The 17,719-nt window shown below is 43.8% G+C and overlaps 1 protein-coding gene across 3 annotated transcripts in view; it reads right to left on the bottom strand.

The window, feature by feature from the left end:
* The window catches only part of LNX1 (ligand of numb-protein X 1), a 241,735-nt gene that overhangs the window by 109,989 nt on the left and 114,027 nt on the right, over positions 1–17,719 (bottom strand). Inside the window, exon 1 of one of the 3 annotated variants that reach the window (XM_033945405.1) lies at positions 2,719–3,040. The exons of the other annotated variants lie outside the window; for them this stretch is intronic. Coding sequence (XP_033801296.1) covers positions 2,719–2,831 — 113 coding nt within the window. The 5' untranslated portion in view covers positions 2,832–3,040. Of the gene's footprint in view, positions 1–2,718; positions 3,041–17,719 lie in introns of those variants that run through there. 3 annotated transcript variants of the gene reach the window in all.

The following is a 17,719-nucleotide window of genomic DNA, read 5'->3' as shown; positions in this document are numbered from 1 at the left end:
AAGGGACACTTCATAAAGTTATGATCATACTTTTAAAACAAATAGGAGAAAAAAAAAAATATATATATATATATATATACCGGCGCCTAAGTTATTTTGAGAATTGGGCCTAACAGTGCCTAAGGTCATCTCTGCCCCTATCCATGGCTACTTTGACCTTAGGCACTGCTATCCGCCATGCTATAGGTGCAATTCCGGTGCCTAAGCCAACAGGTGCCTTTTGGCGCTTACTTTTTTTAAAAGTGAGTTTTTAATTGGTTTCAAACAATGCGATCACCCTGTCTTGCTATTGGAATGGGCTGTTTCAAGCACTGGGAATGGTGGTAGACCGACCATGTCTTATAAGATACTCTTGCTGGGTCTTATCTCTGAGTTGGAACAGCAGGGCTACCTAGGGGCTGAATGCCGATTTCTTATGGTGGGTATTCTACTTGCCAAAAAAAAAGCAATCTTACACATGTGGATGGCTACGGAGCCACCGGGTTTGTCCTTATGGACGAATAGCATGCTAGAAATGACAACCTTGGAGTGCATCCGTTGCTCATCATGGGGGGCCCTCACTGACTGCTTATGTTTCTCTATGGCAGAGGTTTAGGACTCTCCATGCTGTTTTTTCCATAGCTTCTGGGGGGGGGGGGAGGGGGAAGTAGCTAGGGGGAGGGTGGTGGTGGTGGTGGTGGTGGTGGTGGTATGGGGTGAAACTTGTAAAAAACTTGGTTCAACTTGGGGCTGGTATTACTTGCTTCCTGATGTTTCCAATTCATTGCTCTTTGGTCACTCTTTGTTCTGTACTTGTTGCTGTGTTTGAATAGTGTATTGCTGACATTGCTTGTACCTTGTTCCCAGCTGACTTAAATAAAGTAAAAAAAATAAATAAACAATGCGATCAGTCACCATGCTGATTAAAGCAATTAAAATAGACACCATAAGTTACGATTAATGTGGCATACAAATACATGAATGATAAAAGAAAACAAAAAGGGATGGATAAAATTATAAACCATTAAGGTATCACTACTTATCCTTGGGGGTCTGTAGCATGGAATCTTGCATTCTGCCAGGTACCTGAGACCTGGATTGGTTACTATTGGAAGGAGGGTACTGTGCTAGATGGACTGTCAGTCTGACACAACATGGCTATTCTTATGTAGGTTTGAGTGTGAGAGCTAGTTTTGGCCTTCCTCTAGAGTACACACAAATACAGATAATGTTATTGACTTATGGAAGTTGCATATTGCTCGTTTTAAATTTATTACATTATAAACAAATTGATTTACATTCTACACACTCCATTTTACATTTATAATTTTATCCATCCCTTTTTGTTTTCTTTTATCATTCATGTATTTGTATACCATTTTGTTTTTTAATTTTATTAATTTTTCAAGCCAACAAAAGTACAGAACAATATACATATACAATCATTAATCCACCACAGTAAGCACTTATAATCTGTCAATAATAATACATAAAGAATAACCCCCCTCCTTTCCCTTCTATAACCTGTAGACATAGAACATAACAAAGCAAAGACATACCCCTCCCCCTCCCAACCTCACACCCTACCCTGGATGTGTGTGTAATACCATTTTGTGATTTATATTCATTAGGTCTTTATATGCCCATTTTGTATTTTGTTTATAGACTCCTGATACAGGCCTTTGGTCGAAACACAAATCATTTTGAGCCATTTTTAATCACCAAATAATTTTCCTCCATTATAGCCTATCGGTTTGCGTTTCCTTCGCTATGGTATTGCCTGCTTGTGTGCGTCATGAACACACATAATAAAGTCATGTCACTTATTTTGTAACCCCAAAATTAATGTGTCTTTCTTCCAAATGCCCAACAGAGACCTCTGTTTTGCATGCAACTGCTTCAGGGGCAGAACTTAATACACACTCTTCTCCGTATCACTTTCTGTACTGTGGTGCGCATTATAGGTCACCAGAAAGGCTTCCATCACCTGTGGCATGATGGATTAGAATAGGCTGGAGTTAACTTGGATGGTGATTCCAGTAGTGGGCCAATGTGGCCGATGCCAGGTTACCTTCTATGGCCTGTGTCCCGTGTGTGGCAATATGGATCAGAAACAAGAATGCACATTTTTACCACATTTATATAGTCGGAGTACAGGTCTTATCTATCTCAGGGGAGAAGGTTAAAATATCTTATAGTAGAACTTAGCAAGTAAAATGAATAATTACTGGATTGCTGATTTAATATTGCCTCAAAAATGAATGTGACTGATGGGCCGGCTGGATGGGCCACACAGGTCTTTATCTGCTGTCATCTACTATGTTAATATGTTACTATGTAACTCAGTATGTTAATGAAAAGCCATATGCAGTTTGTAAGTACTACTTTTTCTAGGATTTTGGATATTATAAAATCACCCTTTAAGGGGCAATTCTGTAACATGGGTGCTATGCATGTGTTACATACATAACTGTTTTGAGTATCAGCACACGTGTATATGTGTGAACATAAATGTATATATGTAATATTCTGCCTAAATGTTATTCTGTAAGTAAATCCAAATCTTGCATAGTGCATATTTGTAGGGGGGTGGGGGGGTCTGTTCAGAGAGGAGAAGCCAAGGTGAAGCTATATTATACTATATTATGTTACACAAATCTCTCTGCCATTTAGGTAGAAGCACTTACATCAGTTCTAGGGCTGGTACAAGTGGTGGCAGCTAAATACTTTGCAATATACCTGGTTACATAAGAATATCCACACTGGGTCAGATCAATAGTCCATTTAATCCAGTATCCTGCTTCCAACAAAGACCAATCCTGGTAGAATTCCAAATAGTAGCAAAGTTCCATGCTACCAGTCCCAAGAATAATTAGTGGCTTCCCCCATGTCTATCTTAATAGCAAATTATAGACTTTTCCTACAGGAATGTGTCCAAACCTTTTTTAAATTCAGGTACGATAAATGTACGATAAATCCACCGGCAACATGTTTTAGAGTTTAACTACCGTATTTTCGCGGATATAACGCGCGCGTTATACGTGATTTTACGTACCGCGCATACCCCTCGCGCGTTATATGCCTGAGCGCGGTATATAAAAGTTTTTAAACATAGTTCCCACCCCGCCCGACGCCCGATTCACCCCCCCAGCAGGACCGCTCGCACCCCCACCCCGAACGACCGCTCGCACGCGCTCCCACCCGCACCCGCATCCACGATCGGAGCAAGAGGGAGCCCAAGCCCTCTTGCCCGGCCGACTCCCCGACGTCCGATACATCCCCCCCCCGGCAGGACCACTCGCACCCTCACCCCGAAGGACCGCCGACTCCCCAACAATATCGGGCCAGGAGGGAGCCCAAACCCTCCTGGCCACGGCGACCCCCTAACCCCACCCCGCACTACATTACGGGCAGGAGGGATCCCAGGCCCTCCTGCCCTCGACGCAAACCCCCTCCCCCCAACGACCGCCCCCCCCCAAGAACCTCCGCCCGTCCCCCAGCCGACCCGCGACCCCCCTGGCCGACCCCCACGACACCCCCACCCACCTTCCCCGTACTTTGTGTAGTTGGGCCAGAAGGGAGCCCAAACCCTCCTGGCCACGGCGACCCCCTAACCCCACCCCGCACTACATTACGGGCAGGAGGGATCCCGGGCCCTCCTGCCCTCGACGCAAACCCCCCTCCCCCCAACGACCGCCCCCCCCCCAGAACCTCCGACCGACCCGCGACCCCCCTGGCCGACCCCCCCCACCCCCCTTCCCCGTACCTTTGGAAGTTGGCCGGACAGACGGGAGCCAAACCCGCCTGTCCGGCAGGCAGCCAACGAAGGAATGAGGCCGGATTGGCCCATCCGTCCTAAAGCTCCGCCTACTGGTGGGGCCTAAGGCGCGTGGGCCAATCAGAATAGGCCCTGGAGCCTTAGGTCCCACCTGGGGGCGCGGCCTGAGGCACATGGGCCAAACCCGACCATGTGTCTCAGGCCGCGCCCCCAGGTGGGACCTAAGGCTCCAGGGCCTATTCTGATTGGCCCACGCGCCTTAGGCCCCACCAGTAGGAGGAGCTTTAGGACGGATGGGCCAATCCGGCCTCATTCCTTCGTTGGCTGCCTGCCGGACAGGCGGGTTTGGCTCCCGTCTGTCCGGCCAACTTCCAAAGGTACGGGGAAGGGGGGTGGGGGGGTCGGCCAGGGGGGTCGCGGGTCGGTCGGAGGTTCTTGGGGGGGGGCGGTCGTTGGAGGGAGGGGGGTTTGCGTCGAGGGCAGGAGGGCCTGGGATCCCTCCTGCCCGTAATGTAGTGCGGGGTGGGGTTAGGGGGTCGCCGTGGCCAGGAGGGTTTGGGCTCCCTTCTGGCCCAACTACACAAAGTACGGGGAAGGCGGGTGGGGGTGTCGTGGGGGTCGGCCAGGGGGGTCGCGGGTCGGCTGGGGGACGGGCGGAGGTTCTTGGGGGGGGGGCGGTCGTTGGGGGGAGGGGGTTTGCGTCGAGGGCAGGAGGGCCTGGGATCCCTCCTGCCCGTAATGTAGTGCGGGGTGGGGTTAGGGGGTCGCCGTGGCCAGGAGGATTTGGGCTCCCTCCTGGCCCAATATTGTCGGGGAGTCGGCGGTCCTTCGGGGTGGGGGTGCGAGTGGTCCTGCCGAGGGGGGAGAAGAATCGGACGTCGAGGGGGGGCATCAGGCTTTCAGGATGGGGACAGGACTTCAAGGGGGGACAGGCAGATCTTCAAGGGGGGACAGGCAGACCTTCAAGGGGGGACAGGCAGACCTTCAAGGGGGGACAGGACTTCAAGGGGGACAGGCACGGAGAGGCGGGGCAGTGCACCGAAAGTCAGGGCGGGTGAACGGTGAGTCGGGGCAACCAGAGGAGAGTCGGGGCAGTGCACCGAAAGTCAGGGTGAGTCGGGGCAACCAGATGAGAGTCGGGGAGGGCGAAAGGAGAGTCGGGGTGGCCAGAGGAGAGTCGGGGAGAGCGAAAGGAGAGTCGGGGTGGCCAGAGGAGAGTCGGGCAGCATGCGCGTTATATGCCTGAGCGCGGTATAGAAAAGTTTTTGTACATATCATCGTGATTTCTGCGCGCTATACCCCTGTGCGCGTTTTACAATGGTGCGCGTTATATCCGCGAAAATACGGTATTTGTTGACTGAAAAAACATTTTCTCGTATTGGTTTTAGAAGTATTACCATGTAACTTCATTGAGTATCCCGTATTCTTTCTGCTTTTTAAAAGAGTAAACAATTGATTCACGTTTACCTGTTCACTCAGGATTTTGTAAACCTCTTTCATATCCCCTCTGAGCCAGCTCTTATTCAAACTGAAGAGCCCTAACCTCTTAAGCCTTTCCTTATATAAGAAGAGTCCCATCCTCTTTAATTATTTGTGTTGCCCTTCTTGTATCTTTCGAATTCTGCTATATCTTTTTTGAGATATGGCAACCAGAACTGCACACAACAATCAAGGTGAGGTTGCATAATGGGAGTGATACAGAAGTAGAGAATGCCATGAGGACAAAATTTCTCCATCCCGTGGGATTTCTCTATCTCTGTCCCATCCCCAGGAGTTCTGTCCCTGTCCCTGCCCCATTCCTGCAAGCTTTGTCCTCATCTGCACAAGCCTCGAGCACTTTAAAATCATAAGTGTTTGAGGCTTGTGCAGTTAAGGCAGAGCTTGCAGGAATGCGACAAGGACAGAGACAGAACTCGTGGGGATGGAACAGGTTTATTGAGATTCCAAGATGACGGGAACAAATTTGTCCCTGTGTCATTCTCTATAGGCAGTATAATATTCTTTGTCTTCTTTTCGATCCGTCTCCTAATAATCCCTAGCATTCAGTTTGCTTTATTTTTTGCCACCGTCGACACTAAGCAGAAGGTTTCAGCGTATTGTCCACAATTATACCTGGATCCTTTTCTTGTGGTGGTGATTTTTAAAGTGAAATCTAGCATCACACAACTAGGATTTGGATTATTTTTACCACTTTGCTTTTGCCCACATTAAATCCCTCCTTTACAAAGCTGAGTTAGTGTTTTTAGCACCGGCCGCTGCGGCAACAGCTCCAATGCTCATAGAATTCCTATGAGCCTCCATGCTGTTACTATGGCAACTGGCGCTAAAAGCACTAGAGCGGCTTTGTAAAAGAGGGGATAAATTTCATCTGCCCAGTCCTAAACTAAACTAAACCTTAGGCTTATATACTGCATCTTCTCTATAACAATAGAACTCGGCACCCTTATACAAAAATTAGAAAAGAGAACAAGTACAATATGAATTTGGAAAAGTATGGAGAGGAGTGGAATTTACAACTTTGAAAATAGCCAAGTTTTCAGATGTTTTCAAAATAGCTGGAAAGAGTCCAGATCGTGCAGTTAAACAGAAAAATGATTCCACAACTCAGTAATTTTGAAAAGTAGAGATTTCCCTAGTTTGCCAATGTAGATAACGCCTTTCGACGTTGGAAAGGACAATTTAAATTTTTGAGTAGATCTGATGATATCACATCTTACAAATTCAAAGACAGGGGAATTAAAGGGGGAAGGATACCATGCAGGCGCATTTAAAATAAGCAGGCACTCAGACTAGATCCACTGACTATGGTAATAACATGCATGAGTGAAACCGATAAGATGTTAATAATGAAACTTTATTTTAAAAATAGGCTGACAAAGTTTTGTGGAGATTTGGTTAGGATTTTCCCTGATGTCTCAAGAGCCACGCAACTAAGGAGAAAAGAATTTCTAAAATTAAGGACAAGAGTTTTGGCTCTTGAGGCATCATTTTACTTAAAATTTCCCTGTAAATGTCTTGTCAAAGTACAAGACATTGAGTATGCTTTTTGGGATCCCATCCAGTTACAACAATTTTTAATGGCGAGAGAACAGAAATGAGGTTTTGTTGGTTTAATGTTTCATGACTGAGATATTTGGAGGTTTGTCAAAGTCCCAATATTATGGAAGGGTTAAGATTCATTTGAATCAGTACCCATTCTTAGTTTTCTTTGTATTTTATGTTAATTGATAATGTACGGCTCCCCACTATGGTGAGCATGAAAAGGAATTTTTGAGATAAATGTATAATTAATGCAAATCTAAATGTAAGAATCCTTTTTTTCTTTGATATCATTTGATATTAAAATTGTAAATCTGCATAAATAAAAAAAATAAAATAAAATAAGCAGGCGCATTTAAAATAAACCCTGGAAATTATTGGAAGCCAATAAAATTTTTGCAGAAGCATAGAGACATCATCAAATTTACTTTTTGCAAAGATCAGCCTGGCCGCTTCTAATTTCCTAAGGTCTTCCTGCAAATTTTCACAGTCTAAATGCATTTTAACAACTTTGAATAAGTTTTTTTTTAACCATCTACAAATTTAATCACATCACTCATTGTTCCCATTTCCTGATCATTTATAAAAATGTTAAACAGCACCTGTCTAAATACAGATTCCTGGGGCACTCACTATTCACCTTCCTCCACTGAGATAAATAGCCATTGAGCCATACCCTCTGTTTTCCATCTATTAATCAGTTCCCAGTCCACAATAGAACACTGCCTCCAATCTTACATTTTTAAAATATTTTCATGAGTCTATTATTAGGGACTTTGTCAAACGTTTTCTGGATAGGTTAATATTCTCTATAGGAAAGTAGGCATCTATTTTCCTCTGGATGCTATTTCTAAGTGTCTTGTTATAAAGGTGCCCTGTACATGCCACCCACACACAACCCCATCATTTTTCCATAATCCATATGCATTTAACAAAAGTGTGGGTTAATGCAATCTAGTGAACTGTCCCCTAAATTTGTACCTGAGTCCATGGCTAGATTAAGGTATAGGACAATTAACAATCCCAAATAGCTTCTCTTTATGTTACATGCAAATGAACGTCAATATAGACAAAAACGACACACTTAAGGGCAAATTCTATAAGAAGCGCCCAAAAGTTAGGCACTGTTCAGCGTGATTCAAGTAAAATTGGGTGCTATTTAGTGAATCACGCTGAGCGGCACCTATTTTGGAGGCGCCCATTAAATAGGCTAGCTCTAGGCACAACTAAAAGTTAGGCGCCCGTGCGAGCGTTTAAGCACGCTTAAGAGCAGTGATTCTGTAAGAAGGTGCCTAACACATAGCCACGCCCATGCCTAACATGCATAGCGCCTATTTTTTGAAGGCCGCCTAAATTTTTATAGGCGCCTTGTTACAGAATCGCATTTCCTTGATAGGCACCTAGGTTTCAATTATTGCTGATTAAAAAGCTTAATTGAGCTTGTTATTCAATTTAGATAGGCGCCTATTTAGTTGGGCGCCTCCGAAATAAGTGCCTAACTTTAGACGCTGATTACAGAATTTGGGCCTTAATATTCATAACATTACTCATACGTTGATCACTAATATCAGCACTAAACAGCAGGAGGGAGGAAAAAGCCTCAGAACCATACCTCTACTATATACAGTATACTTAATTATAGGATGGATTTATAAGTAAACACCTCACATGCATAAAAAACCTCCTTCCTGTTTTTTGTCTTTATACTTATATGGTTTTAAGCTCTGTGCAATGCAAACAATACGAAATGAGTTAGCTACACTATATGCATAAGTACATAATTTATCTGATCTCAGTTTCACCCAAGGATGGCCAGAGTTTTGCCAAGTGCTGAGGAAAAGAGCTGGTATCAGCTGCATGATGGGCAAAGCTAGTTGCAGGGGGTGAAGGAAATACACTCAGGACCTCATGCGGGGATGGGTGGAACTGGGAGGGCGTGTCTAAGTTAAATCTGGTAACCAGCTTGCGCCTGAGAACATTTATAGAGATATGCGGAGGACGGGGAGCTCCCAAGTGGTGAAGAAGAGTTAGGGGGCACCCAAGGAATGGGTAAGATTGGGGGGGCAGGAAAGAGTGGAGGATGCATTGTATAGCGATGCCAGGCATCAACACCCCAGGCGCCAACCTCCCTTGCTACGCCTCTGCTGTCACTCTCACGTCCTCCCTTCCCCCACCCCATACCTCTTTAAATCTTTGCCAGCACAAGCAACTTAAGTTAGGCACTTCTAGGGGGTGTTGAAAATTTCTCAGCCCAAGCAAGAAGGGCATGACATGGAGCCATGAAAACTTACAAGTTATTCCACATATTCACCCCTAAGCTCAACACACTTGGCACATCGTATCTGAAGTTTCTGTAACTCTTCCAAAAAAATACTTTGATGTCTGGTCACTGAAATACTGCTCCGCTGCTGCAGTCACCTCCAAATCACTCGAAAATTGTCGCCCTTTCAACCTCTTTTTAAGGTTTGGAAACAGAAAATAGATCTGGCGAGTAGGGCGGATGGTCTATGCACTGAAACCCCAATTGTGTCAGAACATCCATCGTTTTGCCAGCCTTGCATCGTCTTACAAAAAGAGAACTCCTTTCCGCAGTTTCCCTCTCCTTTTTTCTTTCAATGCCTCCTTTAATTGGTACAACAAGTTACAGTAGTATCCTGCATTAACTGTTTGGCCCCTTGGAAGATAGTCAGTCATCACAACATCTTCCTGATCCCAAAACACTGTGGCCATGACCTTTCCTGCTGACTTATGTGTCTTGAATTTCCTTGGCCGTGGAGAATCTGAGTGCCGCCATTGCATGGACTGTTGTGTTGTCTCAGGATCATAATGGTGTAACTATGTTTCATCAATAATGACCAGTCATTCCAAAACGTTGGCACCAGCTCACTGAAAATGCTGCAAAATCAACTTGGAAGTGTCCACTTGATGTCGTTTCTCGTTAGCATTAAAACATTTGGGAACCCACTTGGCTGACATCTTCTGCATACCCATCTGCTCGTGGACTATACACCTAACACATTCCCTGGATATCTGTAGTGTCTCAGCAATTGTTTTAGCACCTGTATTAGGCACTGGTTTATTAGGCCAGGAACACCCTGCCTAATATGCTGGTGCCTAACACTAGGACGCCTAGAAATACCTAAGTCAAGTTAGACACCGCTAGGCATGATTCTATAAACAACGTCTAATGGTTGATCGACAACTGCACTGAATGGCACCTATGAGTTAGGTGCTGTCTATAGAATAAGAATAGTAAGTTGAATAATAAGAATAAGAATAATAACTGAGTAAGCACACGAGCAGTAGGCAGTAGCATCACACCAGAAACCACACTAAGTGGAGAGAAATTTTCAGTCTGGATAATTCGCCTAGAGGTAGCAGCATAGCGAGGGTAGGAAGCGTCTGGGGCAGTGTAGCCCCCCTGCATCCTACTCTCTTCCCCCTGTACTACCCTTACACCCTCCTTCCCCCTGTAACTCATTAAATCTTCACCAGCACGAGCAGCTTCTCTGGCCCACTGCTTGCAGTGGCACTGGCTTTCCCTCTGATGCCACTTCCTGGCCCCGCGACCCAGAATTGATTTCAGAGGGGAGCCTGGCCGGAGCGAGAGGCAAGTCTGAGAAGTTGCTCGTACTGGCGAAGATTTAAAGAGGTATGGGGTGGGGGGAAGGGAGGACGTGAGAGTGGCAGCAGAGGCATAGCAAGGGAGGTTGGCGCCTAGGGTGTTGATGCCCGGCATCACTATACAATGCATCCTCCACTCTTTCCTGCCCCCCAATCTTACCCATTGCTTGGGTGCCCCCTAACTCTTCTTCCCAACTTGTGAGCTCCCCGTTCCCCGCATATCTCTATAAATGTTCTCCGGCGCAAGCTGGTTACCAGATTTAACTTAGACACGCCCTCCCAGTTCCACCCATCCCCGCCTCATTATGCCCCAGTTCTGCCCCCAATCCCGCCCTAGCCCTCCCTACCCCACTGCTCTCATCAGGCATGCGCAGATGGCCTCCTGCCTGACATGATTTTGAGGAAGCTTTTCAAAACCCAGACAAAGTGGCAGGTTTTTAAAAGCCGTCTGTCCTTGAAAAAGAGGACATGTCTGGGGAAATCCGTATGTCTGGTAACCCTGTCTTTCACCCACTACTCGCACCGACATCTGTTCTCTTCTGATGTCACATCCTGGTCCCAGAACCAGGATGTGATGTCAGAAGGGAGCCGAAGCTGGCACGAGCAGCAAGTAGAAGATGCTGCTCAAGCTAGTGAACATTTAAAGAGGTATGCAGGGGTGGGGAGCATAGAGAAAGACAGGCACCGGCGCCCTCTGCAAAAATGGCGCCCAGGGCAGTCTGCCCCCCCCCCTTAATTATACCACTGAGTAACAGGACTTGGTTACCCACTCCTATCCTAGATGAACTTATATTCATGCACAGGGCAGGATTAATTCATCGAGGGCCCCTAGGCACACAAGTACACTGGGCCCCCTGCCCCACCCCACCCCACCATGCGCCCAGGTGGAAACAGGAAGCTGCATTAGAGGGAAGCTTTGGGCAAGCAGTACCGCTTGCACAATTACAGTTCCTGTTGCCTTTCTTACCCATGTTGCTTGCTTGTCTTACTTTCTGTCGATGGGGGGGGGGCCCGTTGCCGATCAGGGTGGGGCCCGTGTTGCCAATCGATGCTGGAGGGGCCCATCGCCATTTGGAAAAAACAGTGTTGATGCCCTCCTTCATCGGGCCCCCCTGACCATTTTGGGCCCTAGGCACGTGCCTACTTGGCCTATTGGTTAATCCTGCCCTATTCATGCATCTCTGTGACTTCATGCACATCTTTCTTTAATTTGTCCCCCCTTTATTTCTAACTCCTTTACGCTATGCATACATCCCATGTTGTTTACTAAAATGTTTTATTGCGTATTCTGCTGACAGTGTAAGTAATTGTCTTTTGCCAATGTTCAACTTATTCTTGCTGGGTGAATTTTTTTGAAAAAGGCAGTAAATAAATCCTAGTAAATAAAGAAATATGTAAATATGTATTTAATAAAACAAATTACGGCTTTTAAATACCATTCAGTCTCAAAGCTGTTTACTTAGGTGGAGGGAATGTGGAGGAGTTTGAAGTCACAGCTGCTTATACGATATCAAATTTGTCTTTATGAGGCACATTCTTGTTTTGCAAAAACTCTACCCCTTCTGTTTCTGCTCTTATTTCCTATTCTCCATTCTCTATATCTTCTAAATCTATTGTTCTCTTTTGCAACACCCATACTAAGCAAAGTGACTGTTTCTGGGTCTTACTACTACTACAAGTGCCACAAGCTGTCACGAGAGTTTGCAACAGCCATTTTACCTTGGCTGTGTCAAGGGGCAGGAGTGAGGGGCTATACTCCTGTCCCTAACGATCCACTGGACCAGCAGGGAGGAAAGGTAGTCCTAAGGGGAACCTACCTGAACTGTATAGGATTGGAATTATTCCTGGGGTGGAGAGTGAGAATGGGTGGCTGATTTGCGGCCTGCGGGGAGGAGGGAGAAAGGAGAGGATTGCTTTTCAGGGGATTGGGGGTTAGAAAAGTAAAAGAAAAGTTATGCCTATCTCTGTCGATATTAAGTCAGGGTCTGTTTGAATATTGACTATTGGATATTCAGTGCCGGTGTCTGGATATGGCCCAGCATTGAATATTTGGGGCTAAAAACTTATATTGGAAAAATTTGTACTGTAGTTATGGCAAATTATAACAAGTTAACTGTATATTACATATGTTAAGCTATAGCCTGATCTGAGCTTGGGGAGAAGGGCTAGAAAATGAATTAACTAACCCCCCCTTTTACAAAACCATAGCGTGGTTTTTATCGCCAGCCATGGTGATAACAGCTCCAATGATCATAGGAATTCTATGAGCGTCTGAGCTGTTACCTCTGTGGCCAACACTAAAAACTGCGCTATGGTTTTGTAAAAGGGGGTAATACATAAATTTACCTCTCCCCCCCCCTTTTACAAAACTATAGCTCAGTTTTTATCACTGGCTACAGCAGTAACAGCTCCATCAGTAGAAGAATGGCCCAACTACAGTAGATGTCCAAAACAAGCCATTTGTATGTAGGAGGGACCAGAATTTTTAATCAACTGGCCACACAGACATGCCCTGGACATTTTGTAAAATGTTTATTGTTATAAAATGTCTAAGTGCTAAGCTCAAACTAATCCTGCCTATAACATGCCTCTAACATGCCCCCTTAAGATTTAGATGCCCTGGAGACAAAACGACCAGAAAGGTGTCTTAAAAAGTCAGTTTCGAAAATGCCCACTTGGACATTTTGACTAGTAAGATGTCCAAGTGCCGGTTTATGCTGTCTTTTGTCAAATATCTTTTTTGAAAATGAGCCCCATAGTCTTTTAGTAGTTGTAGCAGGAACCTCCATACTGAGTGAAGGGTTTTGACAAATGTCTTCTATAGCTTTATTCTCTGAACTGTGTTTCCAGAGAGAGCGGCACTGTATGTCTCTTTCAAATAGTGAAGCTCTATTGAACCTTCAGGTATAAAGTCCTTTTAGGTAGCTCCTTCCCTAGTGGGAACTCAGCTATTGGGATTCTCTGTTCTGATATTTCTCCTGTGACTCTTGTCTAATCTCTGCTTATTCTTTAAAGCTTGATCTTGTTACTCTTTCTCCATTTCTGTATAGACAGGGTTTAGAACTGGTTCTTTGTTCCAACACTCTCTGACTGCAAATACAACATCTGTGTGGGCTCCATTAGATTGTCTTCCCTTTTTTTCTTCTCCAGGTTCAGTTCCTGAGGAAGCTAGAAATTCTCTTTCTTCTTAGTGGATGAATTTAATTAAGGAGATAAGAGCCAAGCCTTCCTCCTTACAGTAGTAGTGTTATAGTGGCAAGAGAGCATGAGCCAATGACAAGGCTATTCCCACTGGATCTGCTAAAAGTGTTTCCCTAGCAGGAATGTCTCCTCATCCTACGTCCTTCAGGCAGGAGAACCAGCCCTTTGATCTGGAAGCTGTATGAAATTTCCATAGTTAAAATTTCAGCAGGCACCGCTGTGGGTAGAAGCTGCAGAGGTTTTTACTGAGATGTTTCCAGAAGGTAGAATATAAGCGCCCTCTATACTTGCAATGCCTTCAGTGAAGTATGAGGCAGGCCATGGTAGCAAGACCTGCAATACTTGAACTCAAAAAGAACCATAAGTTGAAGCTGTATCCTAAAATCTTCTGGACTAAGGAAAGATTTCAATCGTTTTAATATATGTGGTTTATTAAAACCCTTTTGAATATTTTCTCCCTCTTACTGTGAGGCATCGTGGGTGGGATTCGTCATGAAAAGTGAAATAAATACATAGGGGAATGGACCATACTGAAAAACAGTTGAAAGAAAAACATCTGTTTTGAGTTGTTACCCACATTTTGTTTCAGAAAACTTCAACCACTTGAGCTTGGTCCTATGTGATAGAATCAGAACTCCACAGAGAGACGTTCTTAATACTGCCTGAGGAAAATCACATTGACTGAGACTGGTTTGAAAGGTTGTACAGTACTCTTAGCATTCTCACATATATTCAGTCATTGATGCAGAACTACATTACAACCGCAAAGTCTAACACACTTCAGAATGCTGCGTCACTTTCTGCTGGTGTCAACCTTTTCTTTCCACCCCCACCTCTTAGTGCTCCTCCAGGCCATTTGAAGGCTGCTCATTGTAAAGAGGTCAATCACTTGACTGTTACTAACGTTAACTGATGTCTTTCATTTTATACACTCACAGAAATAGCAGCAGTGCCTTTGGGGGACCTGAGGTCTTTCAGAATGCGTGACACCCACACAACCATGAAATAGATAACATACACGGGGCTTGATTTACTTAGCCTTTTTTTCCTGTAAACAAAGAATGAAGAAAAGCTTTAGCAAAGTAGACCCCTAGAGCTGTATTTATAGAAGGTTTCCTCCCACTGTATATTTTTGAACAAAGGCTATAGACCTATTCATATAAAAGATGCTAAGGAACATATGAAGGACCAGGTCTACTAAAATGGTTTTCCCATTTTATATCTTTGAGGAAAAACAGATTGCGTACACCTAAGTGAAAACTTTGGGAAGGAGACAGCAAGAAAATCGATGTTATGTTATGTTATTCTAATCAATAGCACATATATGATAAGAAAAAATGATTACTTCTTTTCAAAGTTATTGTATTCATGTGATTTCATATGATATGACTTGCAATATTCATTATAGGAACTGTTAAGATTACCTCAGTTTAAAAATGCTAGACCACAGATTCATTTAGGAGCATTTTCTTATTTCTTATATACAGCTTCTATTTGAAGTGGTTTACATTCAGGTACTCTACGTATTTCTCTCTATCTGTCCTGGCAGACTCAAAATCTAACTATAGTAATGGAGTGTTAAGTGACTTGCCCAGGATACCAGGGAGTGGCATAGGGATTGAATAGGGTCACTATATGGCTCCAGAAAAAGGAAGATGGATTGAGACATCCGAGTTTTACTTCCATTGATGGAAGTAAGCTTGGATGTCTCAAACTGTCCTTCTTACTTTCATTACTTTCAAAAGAAGACCTGGAAGACTTGATCCGTCCTCCTTTTTCTGGAGCCAATTTTCAAAGTCATCATTTGCATATTTACTTTGAAATGACCCAAGAACTTAAGAATTGCCTTACTGGGTCAGATCAATGGTCCATCTAGTCCAGTAGCCCATCCTCACGGTGGCCAATCAAGGTCACTAGTACCTTGGAATGCTGAAAGGTTTTCAGCTCAACCAATCAACTTCCTAAATTCTGAGCGTTATTTTGCCACTGTAGCTGAAAAGAGTGTTATCTTATTTTAAGTGCCAATTTGCAGAAACAAAATTCTATATTTTGACATTCTTTCAGATCATTGATTGAATCATATCCATGCCATTCTCTTCTTTGTTGGGCTCAGAACTTCTCAGCACCCCTCATACTTTTTGAAAGAGTACCTATTCTACACTACTGAGGATTCTGTAGAATTCTATCATATCCATCTTTTTTCCAAGCCGAAGAGCCTTAATCTCTTCAGTCTTTCCTCATATGAGAGGAGTTCCATCCTCCTTATCATTTTGGTTGCCATTCTTTGAACCTTTTCTAATTCTACCAGATCTTCTGAAGATTGGAGGGTGGCCAATGTTACACCAATTTTTAAAAAGGGCTTCAGGGGAGATCTGGGAAATTACAGACCAGTAAGCCTCACTTCAGTGCCAGGCAAAATGGTAGAAACAATTATAAAAAATAAAATTGTGGAACACATAGACCAACATGATTTAATGAGACGGAGTCAGCATGGGTTCAGCTTCACTAATTTGCTTGACTTCTTTGAAGGTGTGAATAAACATGTGGATAAAGGTGAGCCGGTTGATATAGTGTGTCTAGATTTTTAGAATGATTTTGATAAAGTTCCTCACGAGAGGCTCCTGAGAAAATTAAACTGTCATGGGATAGGTGGCAAAGTTCAGTTGTGGATTAGGAATTGTTTATTGGATAGAAAACAGAGGTTAGGGATAAATGGTCATTTTTCTCAATGGAGGAGAGTAAACAGTGGAGTGCCGCAGGGGTCTGTAATGAGACCGATGCTATTTAACTATTTATAAATGATCTGGAAATTGGAATGACGAGTGAGGTGATTAAATTTGCAGATGACACTAAACTGTTCAAAGTTGTTAAAACGCAAGCAGATTGTGGAAAATTGCAGGCAGACCTTAGGAAATTGGAAGACTGGGTGTCCAAATGGCAGATAAAATTGAATGTGGACAAATGCAAAGTGATGCACATTGGGAAGAATAACCTGAATTACAGTTACAGGATGCTAGGGTCCACCTTGGGGATTAGTGCCCCTTGAAAAGGATCTGGGTATGATCATAGATAATACTATGAAACCTTCTGCCCAATGTATGGCGGCAGCCAAAAAGCAAACAGGATGTAAGGAATTATTAAAAAAGGGATGGTTAACAAGACTAAGTATGTTATAAAGCCCCTGTATCACTCCATGTTGTGACCTCATCTGCAGTATTGTGTTCAATTCTGGTCTCCTTATCTCAAGAAAGATATAGTGGCGCTAAAAAAGGTTCAAAGAAGAGTGACCAAGATGGTAAAAGGGATGGAACTCCTCTCGTATGAGGAAAGACTAAAACGGTTAGGGCTCTTCAGCTTGGAAAAGAGACGGCTGAGGGGAGATATAATTGAAGTCTACAAAATTCTGAGTGGGGTAGAATGGGTACAAGTGGACTGATTTTTCACTCCATCAAAAATTAGAAAGACTTGGGGACACTCGATGAAGTTACAGGGAAATACTTTAAAAACCAATAGGAGCTTGCATATGGGAGGCCGATCTCAAAGATTTTAAGATACAAGGCCAAATAGCAAGCCAAGTGTCTTCAGTAAAAGAGATTTGTAAAACTGTGTTCCATTTGTCAATGGAGTCTGGTAGGGTGGGAAAACATTTGGATTGTATGAATTTATACCATTTGGACATTTGTCCTTTAGTGAAACTATATAACAATAACATAGAAAGTAGATCAGGAGATTTATGTAAGGAGGAGGAATCTAGGAAATTAGATTTAAGGCAATGATGTAGCTGTATCCAATTGAAGTATTGTGATGGAGGTATTTTAAATTTGGCCATAATATCTGAAAAGGATTCCAGGTCTAATGATGGCTGTTGTTGGACATATAAATCACTGGATGGTTCCCTGTACCATATGCTTTTTTCATACCTTCATGTACAAACTTTTTGGTCTGCAATTTTGTCTATGATATCTAAGATTTTTCATATATCTGACCCTTTTACTTTTGACATTTTAATCACAAGCTCTATTGCTTTGACCAATCCTTTATCTGTATATCATGACCGCCTTTTGATTGCTGTTTATAGCTGTCAAGATAATTCTTCAG

The sequence above is a fragment of the Geotrypetes seraphini genome, chromosome 1 (assembly GCF_902459505.1).
Source record: "Geotrypetes seraphini chromosome 1, aGeoSer1.1, whole genome shotgun sequence".
Classification (NCBI taxonomy): domain Eukaryota; kingdom Metazoa; phylum Chordata; class Amphibia; order Gymnophiona; family Dermophiidae; genus Geotrypetes; species Geotrypetes seraphini.
Note: the sequence above shows the minus strand (reverse complement) of the source record. Positions and strands in the feature narration are given on the sequence as shown.